The sequence below is a fragment of the Oreochromis aureus genome, linkage group 13, assembly GCF_013358895.1.
Source record: "Oreochromis aureus strain Israel breed Guangdong linkage group 13, ZZ_aureus, whole genome shotgun sequence".
In the NCBI taxonomy this organism is placed as follows: domain Eukaryota; kingdom Metazoa; phylum Chordata; class Actinopteri; order Cichliformes; family Cichlidae; genus Oreochromis; species Oreochromis aureus.
This window is the reverse complement of record NC_052954.1, coordinates 35,763,488-35,777,639: the sequence shown is the minus strand read 5'-3', so window position 1 is coordinate 35,777,639 and position 14,152 is coordinate 35,763,488. Positions and strand designations below refer to the sequence as shown.

Genomic DNA, 14,152 nt, shown 5'->3' with positions numbered 1-14,152 from the left:
GGAAAACGAACAAGATGGTGAGCTTGAAAACATGGAGTGTCCAGCACAGTCTCCAGACTTAAACCCCATCGAGCTGGTTTGGGATGAACTGGACAGAAGAGTGAAAGCAAAGCAACCTACAAGGTCCACATTTATGGGAACTTCTGCCACAGATATGGGAGAATATTTGATTTCTATTGTAGAAAGAATGCCACGGCTGTGTTCTATAACTTCTGACCAGTAGTGTATTTAATTTTTAATAATGTCTGCTGTCATGATTTACCCAGCTTGAAAATGGAATAGAATAGAACAAGCTTTTATTGTCATCGTTCACGTACAATGAAATCCTAATTTTACATGTGAAACCTGACGGAGACAAAATGTAAGGAAACACAAACTAAAGATCTAAACACACTCAGTCTGCTGATGGGCCTGATATTAGTTACCCATAGCAACAGACTCCACAGTGGATCAAAATATCCAATAATAACAACAGACACTTTGATTCGTTCTGCCATTACTGGACAAAAATGATTAAAGACAGATTATAATAAGAGATGACTGATCAGTGTGTAACATGCAGTAAACGGACAGACTGACGTCATCACTGTCCACAGAGTGGAGATGGAGGCTATAGATTTGATCCTGATCTGTGACGTCATTGCTGCCTCCATCCTGATATATTGACGACTGAATGACTGTAAACAAAGCAGCAAACTAACATCAGTCTGGGATTTAAGTTTTCTACAAACATAAACACCTGCAGATTACTTCTCTCCTCTGAGCTTTGACTTTGAGTCAGAGTATCAGTCACTTGGTTCAGGTGCAGCAGGAGGGGAGCGCCATAGAGTCTGTTACCATGGCAACTGACTCAGAGTTGGCGTTTACGGTCTCTCTGGAACAGAAAACCAGTTTTCCTCATCTCGGGGTTAACAAACTCAGATTTTATTGGTTTTACTTTAAGGAACCAGTCAGTCACAGATATGATGTAACTTCCTGTCTTACAGATTCATCCAACTGGTGACTTTTTACTCAATTAGCCGTTTGTTTCGTTTATCAAATCAAATCAATCAGTTGGTGTCTTGTGGAAACTTGGAAATCAATAACTGATCAGGACAAAATAAACACAAAACAAATGTTTATTCTGGCAAATACAAAAAGGTAAAAATTCACTTTATTAGACACTCCTTCAGAATAAATGCCTTTAAAACAGGAAACAAAAGTAGGAAGTTTCAACAATAAAAGTCCTGAAATCTTTTTTTTCAACAAAACTTTATGTATTCAAAGCTTGTTAACAGCAATCCAGTGTCACTAACGGTTGACTTAATCACATGATCACCTTTACAGGAACAGTTTGAATTTAAGGCTTCTTCTTCTGTGGTACCTACCCAGGTTTGTCTTCAGCCTTCTGTGATGACATCACATTTGATGTCACAGACTTGAAGTTGTTTATTCAGAAAATTATCAGCTGATTGATGGAGGTTAAGTACTGGTGATCCTCGGACCGCCCGCAGAGGACCTGAACTCTGTTCTAGGAGGCACTAAGCGGTAAAGTCGGTAGGTCAAAGGTCACCCTGGTTTCTAAACATTCATTGAAGCAGCCTAGGGTGGAGCTTCGTCACATGACCCCAAACAAGCAAACAAACACACAAACAGGAAGTGGCTTCCGTGCTGTCGTACGTTCTTTCTGTTTACAACAGAACGCCTTGTTTCAATTACGATGGCAATGAAATCAGAGGAGGAAGAGGAAGAAGGCACATCTGAAGAAAGTTGGTCCTGTAACACCTGGTGTAAGCTCCACCCCCCTGCAGGCTTCAGTAGCTGAATTTAACTTTCTCGATGTCGGCGATCAGATTCCTGGCCAGGTAGATCCCCACCATCTGCTCAGAGACACATCAGCAAGTAAGTACTCAGGCAGACAGGTACACAGGTAGCACTACTTCAAAGTACCACCAGAGTTCAGATGAGCTGATAAAAGCACAAGTTGTGCAGGAGAGTTTAGAACAGATTATAAACACAGGTGTTGTAAAGAAATACACCTGATGAGGAGTGAATCTAACAGAGTGAGCAGGTGAGAGCAGAGACGGCCAAGTGGACTCTGTGGGATCGTTTAGCTGTGACAGCAGAGGTGGGCTCAGGTCATTTCAAACGCCTAACACACACACACACACCTGACAGCTGGAACCGCTGGAGAAGCCACGTTTCCACCTGTTTTTCTTCTACTTCTTCTTCTTTATCTAAATACTTGCAGGTAAAATCGCACTCACCTGTGGCTAACCACGACTTTCTAGAGTCCAAAAGTCCTGAGTTAACTGAGAGAACCATTTCAGCATTTAGACCAACATGAGCTTGTTCTGAATTTGATGGAAGCCACGCATCTTTAAAAAGTTCTAAAGAGAAACAGATGGAGGAACATTTAACAGATAATCAGGATAATTTGCAGCAGGTGGGTCACATGATCAGGTATATAAAGAGCATATTAGAGAGGCAGAGCTTGACCACTGTGAAAACTACACCTCACTGTGAACATCTAATCATCTACAGAACATGACATCATCAAAATACCCTGGAGGGATGAGGCTGATGACTGATCCTCAGGCAGCACTGCATTAAAAACCGACATAATTCTGTGATGGAAACCAGTCACCCTGCACATCTGGAAAGGCTCCATCAGTGCAGAAAGGTACAAACAGGTTCTAGAGCCACATCTGCTCCATCCAGATGTGTTCTTCAGGAAGGCCTTCATGTCCGATCAGGACCATGCTAAACTGCATCTATTCCATCAGCACGGCTCTGCAGAAGAAGAGTCCGGCTGCTGAACCGGCCCGAATGCAGTTCAGAGCTTTTACACCAACAACAGGATGAAGCCAGAGCCAGAGAGACTGCTCAGCTCACAGACACAGGAAACATGGACCTGCCGAACTTTACCGAATAAATTCTTTAGAGATTCAAGACGAGCTCAGATATTGTTGAAAAGGTGAAATGATTTTCTCAGTTTGATGGTTTTCTGTTCTTTTGTGAATAAAATAAGGAGTTTATGAGGGTTGGGTTGCTCTGTCAGACACCTGAACCACACGTATGTGGATATTCGCACAAACAGCGATTTGTGTTTTGGGGCCCTTTGGATCTCGCCAATCTACCTGAAAGCCGTCTGTGATGCTTCAGAACGTCGAGAAAAACAACCAGGTGGATGAATCGCCTGCTGCAAACCTCCGAAAGCTGTGAAAGCTGTTCAGGAAGCCTCCAGCTGTGGGAACTTATCAGGTCAAAGTTCTGACGCTGATAGAACCCTGAGCCTTCTCACAGAGTAAAAGATGTTTGCTTACCTGCAGCAGGGAGATGACCACGAAGACGATGGCCACCGTGTACAGGTTTCTCGGCAACCAGTCCTCCAACGCCGCAATGCAGCCTTTGGTGTAGATATGCTTACTCCACTCTGACTGCACAGGAACCCGAGAACATCAGAGAATGTTAGGCTGTGATGTTCTCAATGGAACATGCAAATCATTTATACAAGTCTCTTCCTCTGTCAGCTGCTGGGATGCCACTGTGATGTCACATCAGCCTGATGTTATATCTGCCCACCTGTCCAGCACGTGTTAAATGACACCACAGGAAGTGACCTCACCTGGTTGCGCCTCACGTCATAGCCACACTGAGTGTTCATCACCAAGTCCTGAAACAGACGGCAGGTTAACGGTTTGATTACCTGCACCGATCAGAACTGATTATTGATCAACTCACAGCAGGATCTTGGATGCAGCAGGAGAACGGAACGCCGCACTTCTCTCTGCTACGGTTATTCTCGTCGCAGCTGAAGTACACATTCTGGTTCCAGTCCTGCGGGGTCTGAGCGCCACAGCAGGCGTTCTGTGTGAGAACAGTTCGAAAGGTAAGAGCCCAAAGAACTAAAGGCTGAGAGTTCCTCTTTAAAGAAAAAGTTCTAAAGGTTCTCTCCCCGGTACTAAAGGGAACAGATGTTTTACCATCCTCTGCACAGAGTCGATGAGGTTCTGCAGGTCGATGTCGTCTCTGTACCCCTTGATGTTTGCCAGGAAGAACTCATTGATCCACGCTCTGACCTGACTTTGGAAAACTACCGCCAGCACTGCCGCCGTCAGCTCCAGGAAGAAGATCAAGCCAATCACACCTGAGAACTGATCACAAGAACCACACAGAACATTTCAACATTGAAAATCTGATGCACAGCAGGAAGTTTCCAGCTTAAAATGTGTTCACGTACAAACTTCAGCAGACAGATGTTTTCCCTCAGCGCTCCTACGCAGCCAGCGAACCCCAGGATGAAGGTGATGCCACCGACCGCCAGAACCAACCAAACTGGGTCAAACCCGTGCAGCCGGGTCACCTGGGTTAGGTCCATCAGCACTCCCTGTGAACCAGCAGAGAGAGCCTCATGTAGTCTGCAGCAACCGTCACAGCAAAGTGGCTTCAGCTGACTGTGGTGAAATCGTTTTTTTTCCCAAACTACGAATCGAATTTGGTGCTCCAGCCGAGTTTTGGTCACAGCAGGAAAATGTTTATGAAGATAGCTGATTTTGGAGACATGGCTACTGAATCTGTGGAAAATAAACATCTAAATCAGGGCCTCGAGGGCCGGTGTCCTGCAGGTTTTAGACAGCACCCTCGGTCAACACACCTGAATCAAATGATGAGTTCATTACCAGGGCTCTGGAGAACTTCAAGACATGTTGAGGAGATCATTTAGCCATTTAAATCAGCAGACACGTCTAAACCTGCAGGACACCGAGCCTTGAGGCCTGGAGTTCCCCACCCCTGATCTAGATGGATTCACCTGCTATGACAGGATTGGTCGGCGTGAAAACAGGCAAAACCAACCACCCGACAGCTAAAAGTCAAAGCCGTTGATAAGCTGTTCTTCATATGTGTCATGCCTGAAAGCTTGCAGTTTGAGAAATCAAACTGTGGTCTAAGTCATTTCAGTAGAAACAGCCTAGACTTGAAGTTTCCATGTGTTGATGACTCATCGCGAGACTAACACTTGCTCTCGGCAAGACAAAGACTGAGACCACACCCCACAGCGTCACTCACCTTCTCACTCCATGCCCAGAAACCTGCTGCAATGAAGGCGATGCCAGCCAGCTGCAACACAGACACAATAGCAATTAAACAGAGCCACGGAAACAAGACTCAACTGACCAACGTTTAGACCGATCCCACCTTGCTGAATTAATTCCAGATGTTTTACATGTGACCACACAGTGTCTGATTGGCTGACTGCAGCAGACCAACCAAACTTATATAAACATGTTACAGACAGGAAGTGTTGGACAGACTGAACCTCACACAATCTCATCTGTTAACCCCACACTTCGTCTAAACAGGAAGCAAGTGACCTCACTTCCTGTCACCCACGGGCAGACAGGAAACAGAGAGTGTCTAGTTTAGCTCAGTGAAAGTGTGTACAGGAAACAGCACAGACACAGGAAATCTCTTTAGCTCTGTTCTCTTTCTGGTTATTGTTCTGTTGTGGTGTGTCTGCATGCTGCCAGCAGGGGGCGATGGCCTCCCATGCTCATGTACTTTCTACTACTTCATACTTTTGATCTTTTTGTCATGGAAAACAAAAAGCATCATGCCATTGAGGTCAGAGAATTATTATTATTGTGCGATCTACTGTACAATATAAAGCGCCTTGAGGCGACTTTTGTTGTGATTTGGCGCTATATAAGTAAAATTGAATTGAATTGAATAGAGAAGAGGAACAGGTGATAGGTGTGTGAAACTCACCCAGAAGATAATGTTGTAGCTGAACATCAGGTATTTGTAGCAGCAGTTGATCTCAGCATTCTCATACCGATAGTAATACATCTGAGAAAGAATCCACACACACGTATAACCAAACAGGAAGTGATGCGCTGAAGTTCTGAGAAAACAGGAAACAGAGTCTGTCGTAGTTTACTCAAACAGAAAACAGAGTTTCATGTAAGGAGCTGACTGCGGATGTGACATGTGACTGTCAGGTAAATACACCTCAGGTGTACCTACATGAGGTGACGGTTACATCAAAGAGTTTAACATCATCAGTCAGAGCTCCACACTGACCCACACACAGGTGTGCCATCACTGTTATTCACCTGGTTCAGGCTGTGTGGACAGTTGACAGTCAGGTGATGAGTTTGCAGATGTAAGTGGTTAAGGTCAGGGGTCAGAGATATTTTGGCTTAACAGGAAGTTAGATGCTTTCAGAATAAAGGTTTACAACAGTATCAAGATTCTTTATTTGTCACATGCATAGTTATACGAGTACAACACGCAGTGAAATCAATACTAGTGTCACATACAGCACCCACCGACTAACAGCTGAAATCAACACGGATCATCACACTGAACAACACTTTAAGAGGAAGTTCAGAGGTCAGTAAAGCTCCCATTTCAACAACACTGAAGTATTAAACAGTTATCACAAACGTTAACTTGGTTGGCGTACATGTTAGGGCTGCCACGATTAGTCGACTAGTCACGATTACGTCGACTATCAAAATCGTCGACGACTAATTTAATAGTCGACGCGTCGTTTGAAGCTTAGTAAGATCCCAAAAGACACAGGAATAAGTAGTAGGATTTATGAGTGTAATAACGGACTGAAACAGAAGATGGCAGCACTGCATGTACAAGGATGCCAGCTGCTGTTAAACCCCGAAGAAGAAGAAGCTGTGTCCCAGAATTCATAGCGTGGCCCAGCTCAGTTTTCAACAATGGCGGCAGCTAATTAGTTTTATCATTACTCTTATTATTCTTTCTGGGTCACAAAATAAACGTTTAACATATTTTCAGGCGAGAATGTAGCTGTGTAAACCTCAAATATCTGCTCAGTTTATCAAGACACCACATATTTTCAAAACTGCTCCGACGTTTTCGGAGACATCTGTTACCCACCTCGGCTAGCTCGATAGCTAGCCTGGGTTCAAGGCTCACTAGAGCCGGTGAGAACACTGCACTCCGGGCAAATCGTTTTCAAACCCACCGCCGTCTTTCGCTACTCAGGTTAAACATGATATATAAGTCACTTAGATAACTTAAAAATGATATTGTTTGGCTTTTTTAAATATTTTATTTGTTCCTGAGTAAATTGGTTTGGCTGAGATTAAAGTTATAGTTTTTACACAGCTGAATAAACGTCAAGCAGACAACTGATTAAAAGAAGTGTGAGATGCTCGAGAACATACTCCGGTGTAGAGCAGGGCGATATGACCAAAAATATTTATCACGATATACATTTGAAAATTTGCGATAACGATATAACTGACGATATAATTGACACTAGACAAAATACTTTACAACTCCACAACTTTATTAGTGCAAAAAACCCCATCAATGTATTTTCACTTAAACAAGCAGCTGTTTTTTATGTGCATTAAAGTTATATAAAAATGTAACAGTGCAAATTCTTTGCTGACAGTTTAACCAAAAGGCATTTCCAGTGGAAATTGGGCAACATATCCTCAGCATAACCATGTAGAACAGGGGTCGGCAACCCTAGGCACGCGTGCCACCGTTGGCACGCGAAGGGTTAACTGATGGGACGCACGACCATAGCTGGACTGGCCATCGGGCATACCGGGCATTTGCTCGGTGGCCCGATGATTTTTTTTTTTTTTTTTTGGGTGGTGGATTGGCCAGACGCGGGTCGGTGTGTAAAAATAACTCAGTTGTTTGGTGGTGGCTATGGCAGAGCTTCCACAAATTCAGTAACAAGTGGTGGAGGCCAGCAGGTGGATGAGAGAAAGGGGAGGCAGGAGGAGGAGAGACCCGAGGCAGCCGCCGGTCAGAGCGTCAGGTGAACTGAACTTCAGGTAAGAAGTTATGACCTGCAGTCTATCTGGGTCAGATTTAAACCGAGTTTAGGTGGAGTTTATTTTCGTTGTGCTGACTTTTTACAGTCAGTTACAATAACTCGTACTGCGTGCTAGCTAGCATGACGGAGTTTCTATACTGCTGGGCGGGTGCTATGATTTTATTGATAGTGAACTTTATTTTATTGATAAGGTTAGTTAGTAGAGTTGCCAACCGTCCCGTACAAAAGGAATCATCCCTCATTCAGAGAAATTATTATGCATTTCGTGTTGAGCTGAGAAGGAACACAGTTGGTCCCGGACTTCAGCTACAATGAAAAAGACACAAAGCTGGAGTTATTCTGTGTCTTTGCTGCACAGCTGCATCTTCTTCTCTCATTCTCTCCCCCTCCCTCTCCTGTTTCTACTTCAATCATGAAACTGATCAATGATCAGCTGATCGGCTTTTCTCTCTTGTTTGTTTATCGCCCACTTTGCGCCAGAAAGAAGAAACCAGCAGCACGTTTAAGCTTGATCAGCTGTTGTTAGAATTTATTTAATATTAATTTCTAGTATCAGCTGATGTTTGCTGGAGCCACAGCTGTAAAGCTGCTGGTCATGATATCGGTTTGTATATCTGGTGAGTGGTAAACATGCAGATGAAACCAGGAGATGTCCTTACTGAATCATCAGAGCTGAACAGGTGATGGAGAAACAGGTTTACCTTTTAGGTGACATGAATGAGTTGAAGGAAGTTATGAACTGTTTCTGAGAGACAAATAACACCAAGATCCTTTTCACGTAGCTGACAGCTGGTAACTGTGCAGGGGCGGGTCTAGCAAAGTTTTGCCAGGGGCCAGGTAGGACATTAACAGGAAAGGGGGCACAAAGAAATACTTTCTTATTCTCATTTAAAATGTCTGGCTGTTATTAAATAATTATCTGAAGCTTACAACCAAAGTTTTTATCTGACGTAAAATGAATAGAAATCGTACATTTACCAACAAGACAGTGTACATCACTGTCACAACAGCGTTTGTTTTCATTCAAAGGCTTTATGGCTTTAATATCTGGGGGTCCGGTCTTTAGTCAAAATGCATACATAGACTCGAGTCACAATGCATTTTTGGGACTTTCAGGTGTATTGACCAATGTTTTATTTTCTGATCAAACCAGAAAGCTTTAATGAGCAGCTAGATTTGTCTCGCATTAACTGGCTGAGTTAATGCCAGTTAATGCGACATCGAAGCAGCTGGTATCCACAGCTGTGCGTGTTCATGGAGCTTGCATTTTCACCTGCTGGACATCACTACCTGACAAGTTTAACTGTCTTCAGAACATTGCAGAGGCCTTATTGCAGTATTGGGCTCTACATATCTGTGTGAGCAGATTTTCTCTCACATGAGTGTCCTCAGGTAGCCGTCTGAATGCTGGACACTCGGAGACCTGTGTCTCTGAGTGGGAGACCAGAGATCACATTAACATGTGTGTCTCTGTATTAACAAACATACCATATTGGCCCAGTTTATTTTTCTTATCATTGTTGTGAGGAGACCATAAATAGCATTTGTATTTTCTGTTGTACAGTTCATTTGCTGTTATGGAGTTCTTGTTATGAATAAAAAGTGTCCTTTTTTTGTTTCAAAATAGCTGATAACTATTTGCTGATAGCTGCCAACATCTGCAAACAAATATAATTCTATGAAGTTGTTCTATATAATGTGTAACTGTTCATATAGAGCGTTATTAAATTTATTGCTAATGCAATCATATGGCACACTGACCTCTGAGGAAATTTTAAATGGCACTCGCCATCAGAAAGGTTGCCTACCCCTGATGTAGAATATCCACAAAACTTAAAAAAGAGGTTATACACACACAATACGTAATATTATGTTGAAGCACAGTACGTATCACTCCACAAGGCGCCTGCCTACGATAGCTGTAATGCTCCAACAATCCATCAAGCGGTGCGGCTTCGTAGCTTAGCAAAGTCGTACTAAAACATTTGACAGATTTTCGAGCGCCGTGTACATAAAATCGTCTCGAGGTCAGTAAACACAACCAGAATTCATACATAAGGCACGCGGGATTATAAGGGACACTGTCGATTTTCAGAAAAATCAAAGGATTGATTTTAAGTGTGCCGTATTTTCCACACAACACGGTAATAAAGACGCCCCGCTTGCATGCGCTACCAAAAATAGTGCTTTGTTGTGTATCTGACGGACGAAAGCTAAACCAGTTCCACACCACTGAAGTTGCAGCATTTTTACAAACCAATTCTGGTTCATCCGTTTCATTTAACGATCCACTTTCGCTCTTCTCATTCTGTGTCGCCGCCATGTGCGTATATAAACAAAGGGACTGCGCATGCGCGTTTTACCCACATTCTATCGCGATATTTCATTTTCCTATCGTTGCCCAAAATTACACCGGTATTACCGTGAACGGTATGATATAGCCCAGCCCTACTCCGGTGTCCTGTTATATTTTAGATAGCAAGGAGCAGACGGCTGAGTTTATTAAACTTCACTGAAACAATCTGCAAATTTCATTCAAATTTAATAAACTATCATCTTGTCTTTATTTTTTGCTAGCACATACTTTAAACACTTAAAGCTGTAAGCTAATGATAGATATACAAGAGCAGATGCATGCTGGTGCAGTAAGCTGTACGTTTTACGTCCAATGGATGCATGATCTGATTAGTCGACTAATCGCAAAAATAATCGGTGACTAGTCGACTATCAAAATAATCGTTTGTGGCAGCCCTAGTACATGTTAGCACTAGCTGTTTAACTGTTAGCAGTGACCCCATAATCACATTAGCCATCTGTTACCATTAATGTAGCAGTTAGCAGACTGTAGTTAGACAAACATGAATAATTATTCCAGCTGAACGGGTCGTGGATGCAATATTGATCCGTGTCAGAGCGGATTACAGACACACGGAGAAGCGGGCGGGTTGATGCTGTGCAGAGTAACGGGGGAAGCGCAGCCGAAGAGTCCAGAGTGTGGAGAACCAATCAGAGCAATGAGAGCAGAGCAGCCAATCAGACGCTTTCAGGCCTGACGAGCAGAGCTGAGAGCAGAGCAAGGCTGCAGGCGGACGTGGACTTTTCTATTTTTACATCATTTATTAAAATGTGTTTGTAGCAGCTGTGAGGTCAGTTTTAAAATGCTTGCAGTCATCAGTTCAGTCGTTCACAGTGAGCGCTCTGTTATACATCTTCTTTATTTCAGCGTAAATAACGCCACTCTCCAGCCATACTTAACCCTTTCCCATAATGCTCTTCTTCTACAATAAATAAATGATTCGGATGTGTTAGTATTGTGTTGTTTGTAGGCTCTAAAATCAAGGGCGTAGATTTGGTTTTGGCATTGGTGGGGACGGATGATTCAACCACCGAACCCTGCCCTGTTTCTTTTTCTTTCCTTTTTGTCTTTGCTTCTTGATGAAAAAGGAGAAATATACTTGCCTACATATGCTATTCTACATGCTTTTAAACCATTTAAAATTACAATTCATAGTTTTATATGTGAATTATATAATGTTAAATTACTATTAAACAAATGACTGACTAAGTATTTTAGACTTTAGTTTACTTCAGCCATATTCCATATAAATCAGGTATCATACAAAAATAAAAATAGCTTCAAATACAGTCAAGACAATAAAAGAATATGACTTTAAGGACTTAACAACATTAGTTCAGTTATAGTGCACCAACATCTCTGATACATTAGCACTAAGGGAACACTGATTGACCTGCTGGTTTTTGTCCATAAAACTACTCATCTAAGATTAGCACAAAGTAAAAGATCTCTCAGCAAAATTATGCAACATTTTAGGCACTATTGCCCCGATCAACTCAGTGAGCTGGGATGTTTTATTCTAAACATGAACTACTGTTACAGCAACAGACATGGACTACTGGTGCCCCACACAACAACTCAGTGTCCAATATGACATGGCAACACGTTATTCATGGTTACATACAATTTTAGACTGATGTGGGCCAAAGCCTCGCACATACTTGCCAACCTTGAGACCTCAGAATTAGGGAGACATTCAAAAGGGCTGTTGGGCATTGTAAAACTTGAATTTTACAATGTTTATTTATCGGATAAAATAAGTTAAATGTCACTGTTATTATTGTCCGGCCAGAAACAGGCCGGGGGTGTCCAAATTCAGAGGCTGTGTCCACCTGAGGACCAGGTGTTGTGCCAAAAACTGATTGTCTGTCAAAAACTGATTGCTTGTATTTAAACTGCTATAAATAACTTGTTGGTCTATAATATGTGTCAAATATATCCCTCATGAATTATGTCAAGTCATCTTGAGCAACAAACAACATTCCTGTAACAAGGTAGAAGCCGCAATCAGTTTTGGCAGTGACTTTTATGTATCCTTTATTTATGCAGTTAAAAAAATTCTTGTTTACTTTAAAAATGTTTCTCTTAAGAGTAGTATGGCCAAGAGGACAGCTGAAATTGCAACAAATGCAAAAATAGTTCTGTAAATATATTTTAGGTGGACAAAAGGGAGTTGATTGATTATAATGTAAGTACAATAACACAGATATTTGAAGTTTACACAGCTACATTCTCGCCTGAAAGTATGTTAAAAGTTTATTTTGCGACCCAGAAAGATTAATAAGAGTAATATTAAAACTAAGTAGCTGCAGTAGTAGTAGCCATTGTTGGAAACTGGAATTGGCTGAGCCAATCTGGGATATGGTTTTTCAATTTTGTTGTCTGGGTGGAAAATCAGGAGAAATTCGGGGGAATGGTGGCTCCGGAAGATTGTCGGGAGAAGCACTGAAATTCGGGATTCTCCCGGAAAAATCGGGAGTGTTGGCATGTATGGCGTAGCACAGCCTGTAACGTTATTATGAAGGACACATTTTATGAGTGAACTTGACTTTAAGTGACTTACAGGTTCCTTTGAAAAATACTTTCTTATATCCAGGTTCTTCCTTTTTCCTCGTCTCCTCCTTGCAGGTCCTCGCAGCGCAGGATTGTCGCTGCTAAAACTAAACAGAGCTCCCTGAAAGGCACAGCCAATCACATTGGCCGTATTTGTCACATGAGGCAGGACTCCAGTAGAGAACGTAATTTAACTCTTTCTGCACCGCTGGGTGAATGAGATGCTGACAGATAGTTTTTTTTTTTCTTTTTATCGGTTTTGTTTTTCTTTACTCGAAGAGATCAAATTATTGGTGGTGACAATTCAATAATCGCTGGATATTGGTGGGGACATGTCCCTTCCGTCCATGCCAAATCTACGCCCTTGTCTAAAATACATTTACTTGCACGCTCTGTAATAAAATTATCCAAATAATTTGTAAATGAATAAAACATTTTAACTCAACTTTAAATACTTCTTGTGTTTAATATAACGAATAATTTGGAGCTTTTTTGAGAAACGACGTCTTCGTCGTTACTTGTGTTTCACAGGCCGGGCTGAAGACAGCAGCTGTGACCCTCCAATCGGTCTGATCGGATTCGGATTAAAGTTTATTGATCAGGTGTTTTCACCCTGCACTGATAAGGGTTTTACTGATCACAGTCCAATCACACTTAAGTTTAATAAACTGCCAAGCTATTCCCTGTCTGGTCTTATTGATCAGTGATGGGTTCCGGTGATGAGTGATCGATCAGTTACTGAGTTCAGCTCAGGCTGACCTGTAATTCCTAACTAATCGATTATCGACCCACGTCAATCCGCAGAGCATCGATTATTGCCCACCATTCGTCAGTTTGCCATCATATTATTGACTGGTTTATTAATCAGTTTTGTTATCGACAAACAGGAAGTTCCTGATGCTAAATGTTAGCACGGAAAAGCTAAGAGAGAGACACAACGTATAAAAGAGGAAGCGAGCTCCTCCCGAAACTCACCTCCGATCACTGACCAATAGATCCTACTCCCGCTCCGATCTCTAATCGATAATTTTTTAACTTTGAGTTGAGAGCCGAACTTCCTTTTCTTCCGCTGTTAACGCACTTCCTCTTCTTCTGTGGTGCAACAGGAGACAGAGTGAATCAGTGACACCTGCTGGAGGAGAAGAGAACTGCAACAACAAACGCCTGAAATCTGCGTTAACGCACCAACTATTAATTTTTACTGAGCACTGAAAAGGTTTTACACAACCGCGCAGAGAGCGAGAGAAGAGAAGAGAAGAGAATAGGAGATTCTATTCTATTCCACTAAGAAACTAGAAGTTAATTTAGAAAAGCAACAATTTTAGTCAAGAATTAACTAAAATTAAACATTTCAAAACTAAACTTTAACTAAATTAAACTTCCACCTGGAAATGAACTGAAACTGAATAAGGAAAAACTGAAAGCGT

General features: G+C 42.1%; 1 protein-coding gene across 4 annotated transcripts; it reads right to left on the bottom strand.

The window, feature by feature from the left end:
• Positions 1–1,102: 1,102 nt before the first annotated feature.
• Positions 1,103–13,853, bottom strand: tspan14 (tetraspanin 14). 4 transcript variants are annotated; one of them, XM_031741024.2, is made up of 9 exons: positions 13,701–13,853; positions 5,749–5,884; positions 5,050–5,100; positions 4,223–4,369; positions 3,966–4,136; positions 3,724–3,849; positions 3,608–3,655; positions 3,306–3,419; positions 1,103–1,859 (listed from the first exon to the last, which is right to left on the bottom strand). In XM_031741024.2, exons 2-9 carry the CDS (start codon positions 5,827–5,829, stop codon positions 1,794–1,796), a joined length of 804 nt encoding a protein of 267 aa, XP_031596884.1. In that variant the 5' UTR covers positions 5,830–5,884; positions 13,701–13,853; the 3' UTR covers positions 1,103–1,793. The 4 variants fall into 4 exon arrangements, with proteins under 4 accessions (XP_031596884.1, XP_031596883.1, XP_031596885.1 ...); XM_031741023.2 differs by having other exon boundaries at positions 5,749–5,829; positions 13,701–13,852; XM_031741025.2 differs by lacking the exon at positions 13,701–13,853 and adding an exon at positions 12,736–12,780 and having other exon boundaries at positions 5,749–5,829.
• Between the last annotated feature and the right edge of the window lie 299 nt (positions 13,854–14,152).

Excerpts from the sequence above, each read along its gene's own strand:
- tspan14 (XM_031741024.2), bottom strand. The coding sequence starts at position 5,829 with ATGTATTACTATCGGTATGAGAATGCTGAGATCAACTGCTGCTACAAA. Across the intron at positions 3,850-3,965 it reads TCGACTCTGTGCAGAGGATG|AACGCCTGCTGTGGCGCTCA; the intron begins GTAAAACATCTG and ends GTTCTCACACAG. Across the intron at positions 3,420-3,607 it reads ATGACGTGAGGCGCAACCAG|TCAGAGTGGAGTAAGCATAT; the intron begins GTGAGGTCACTT and ends GTTCCTGTGCAG.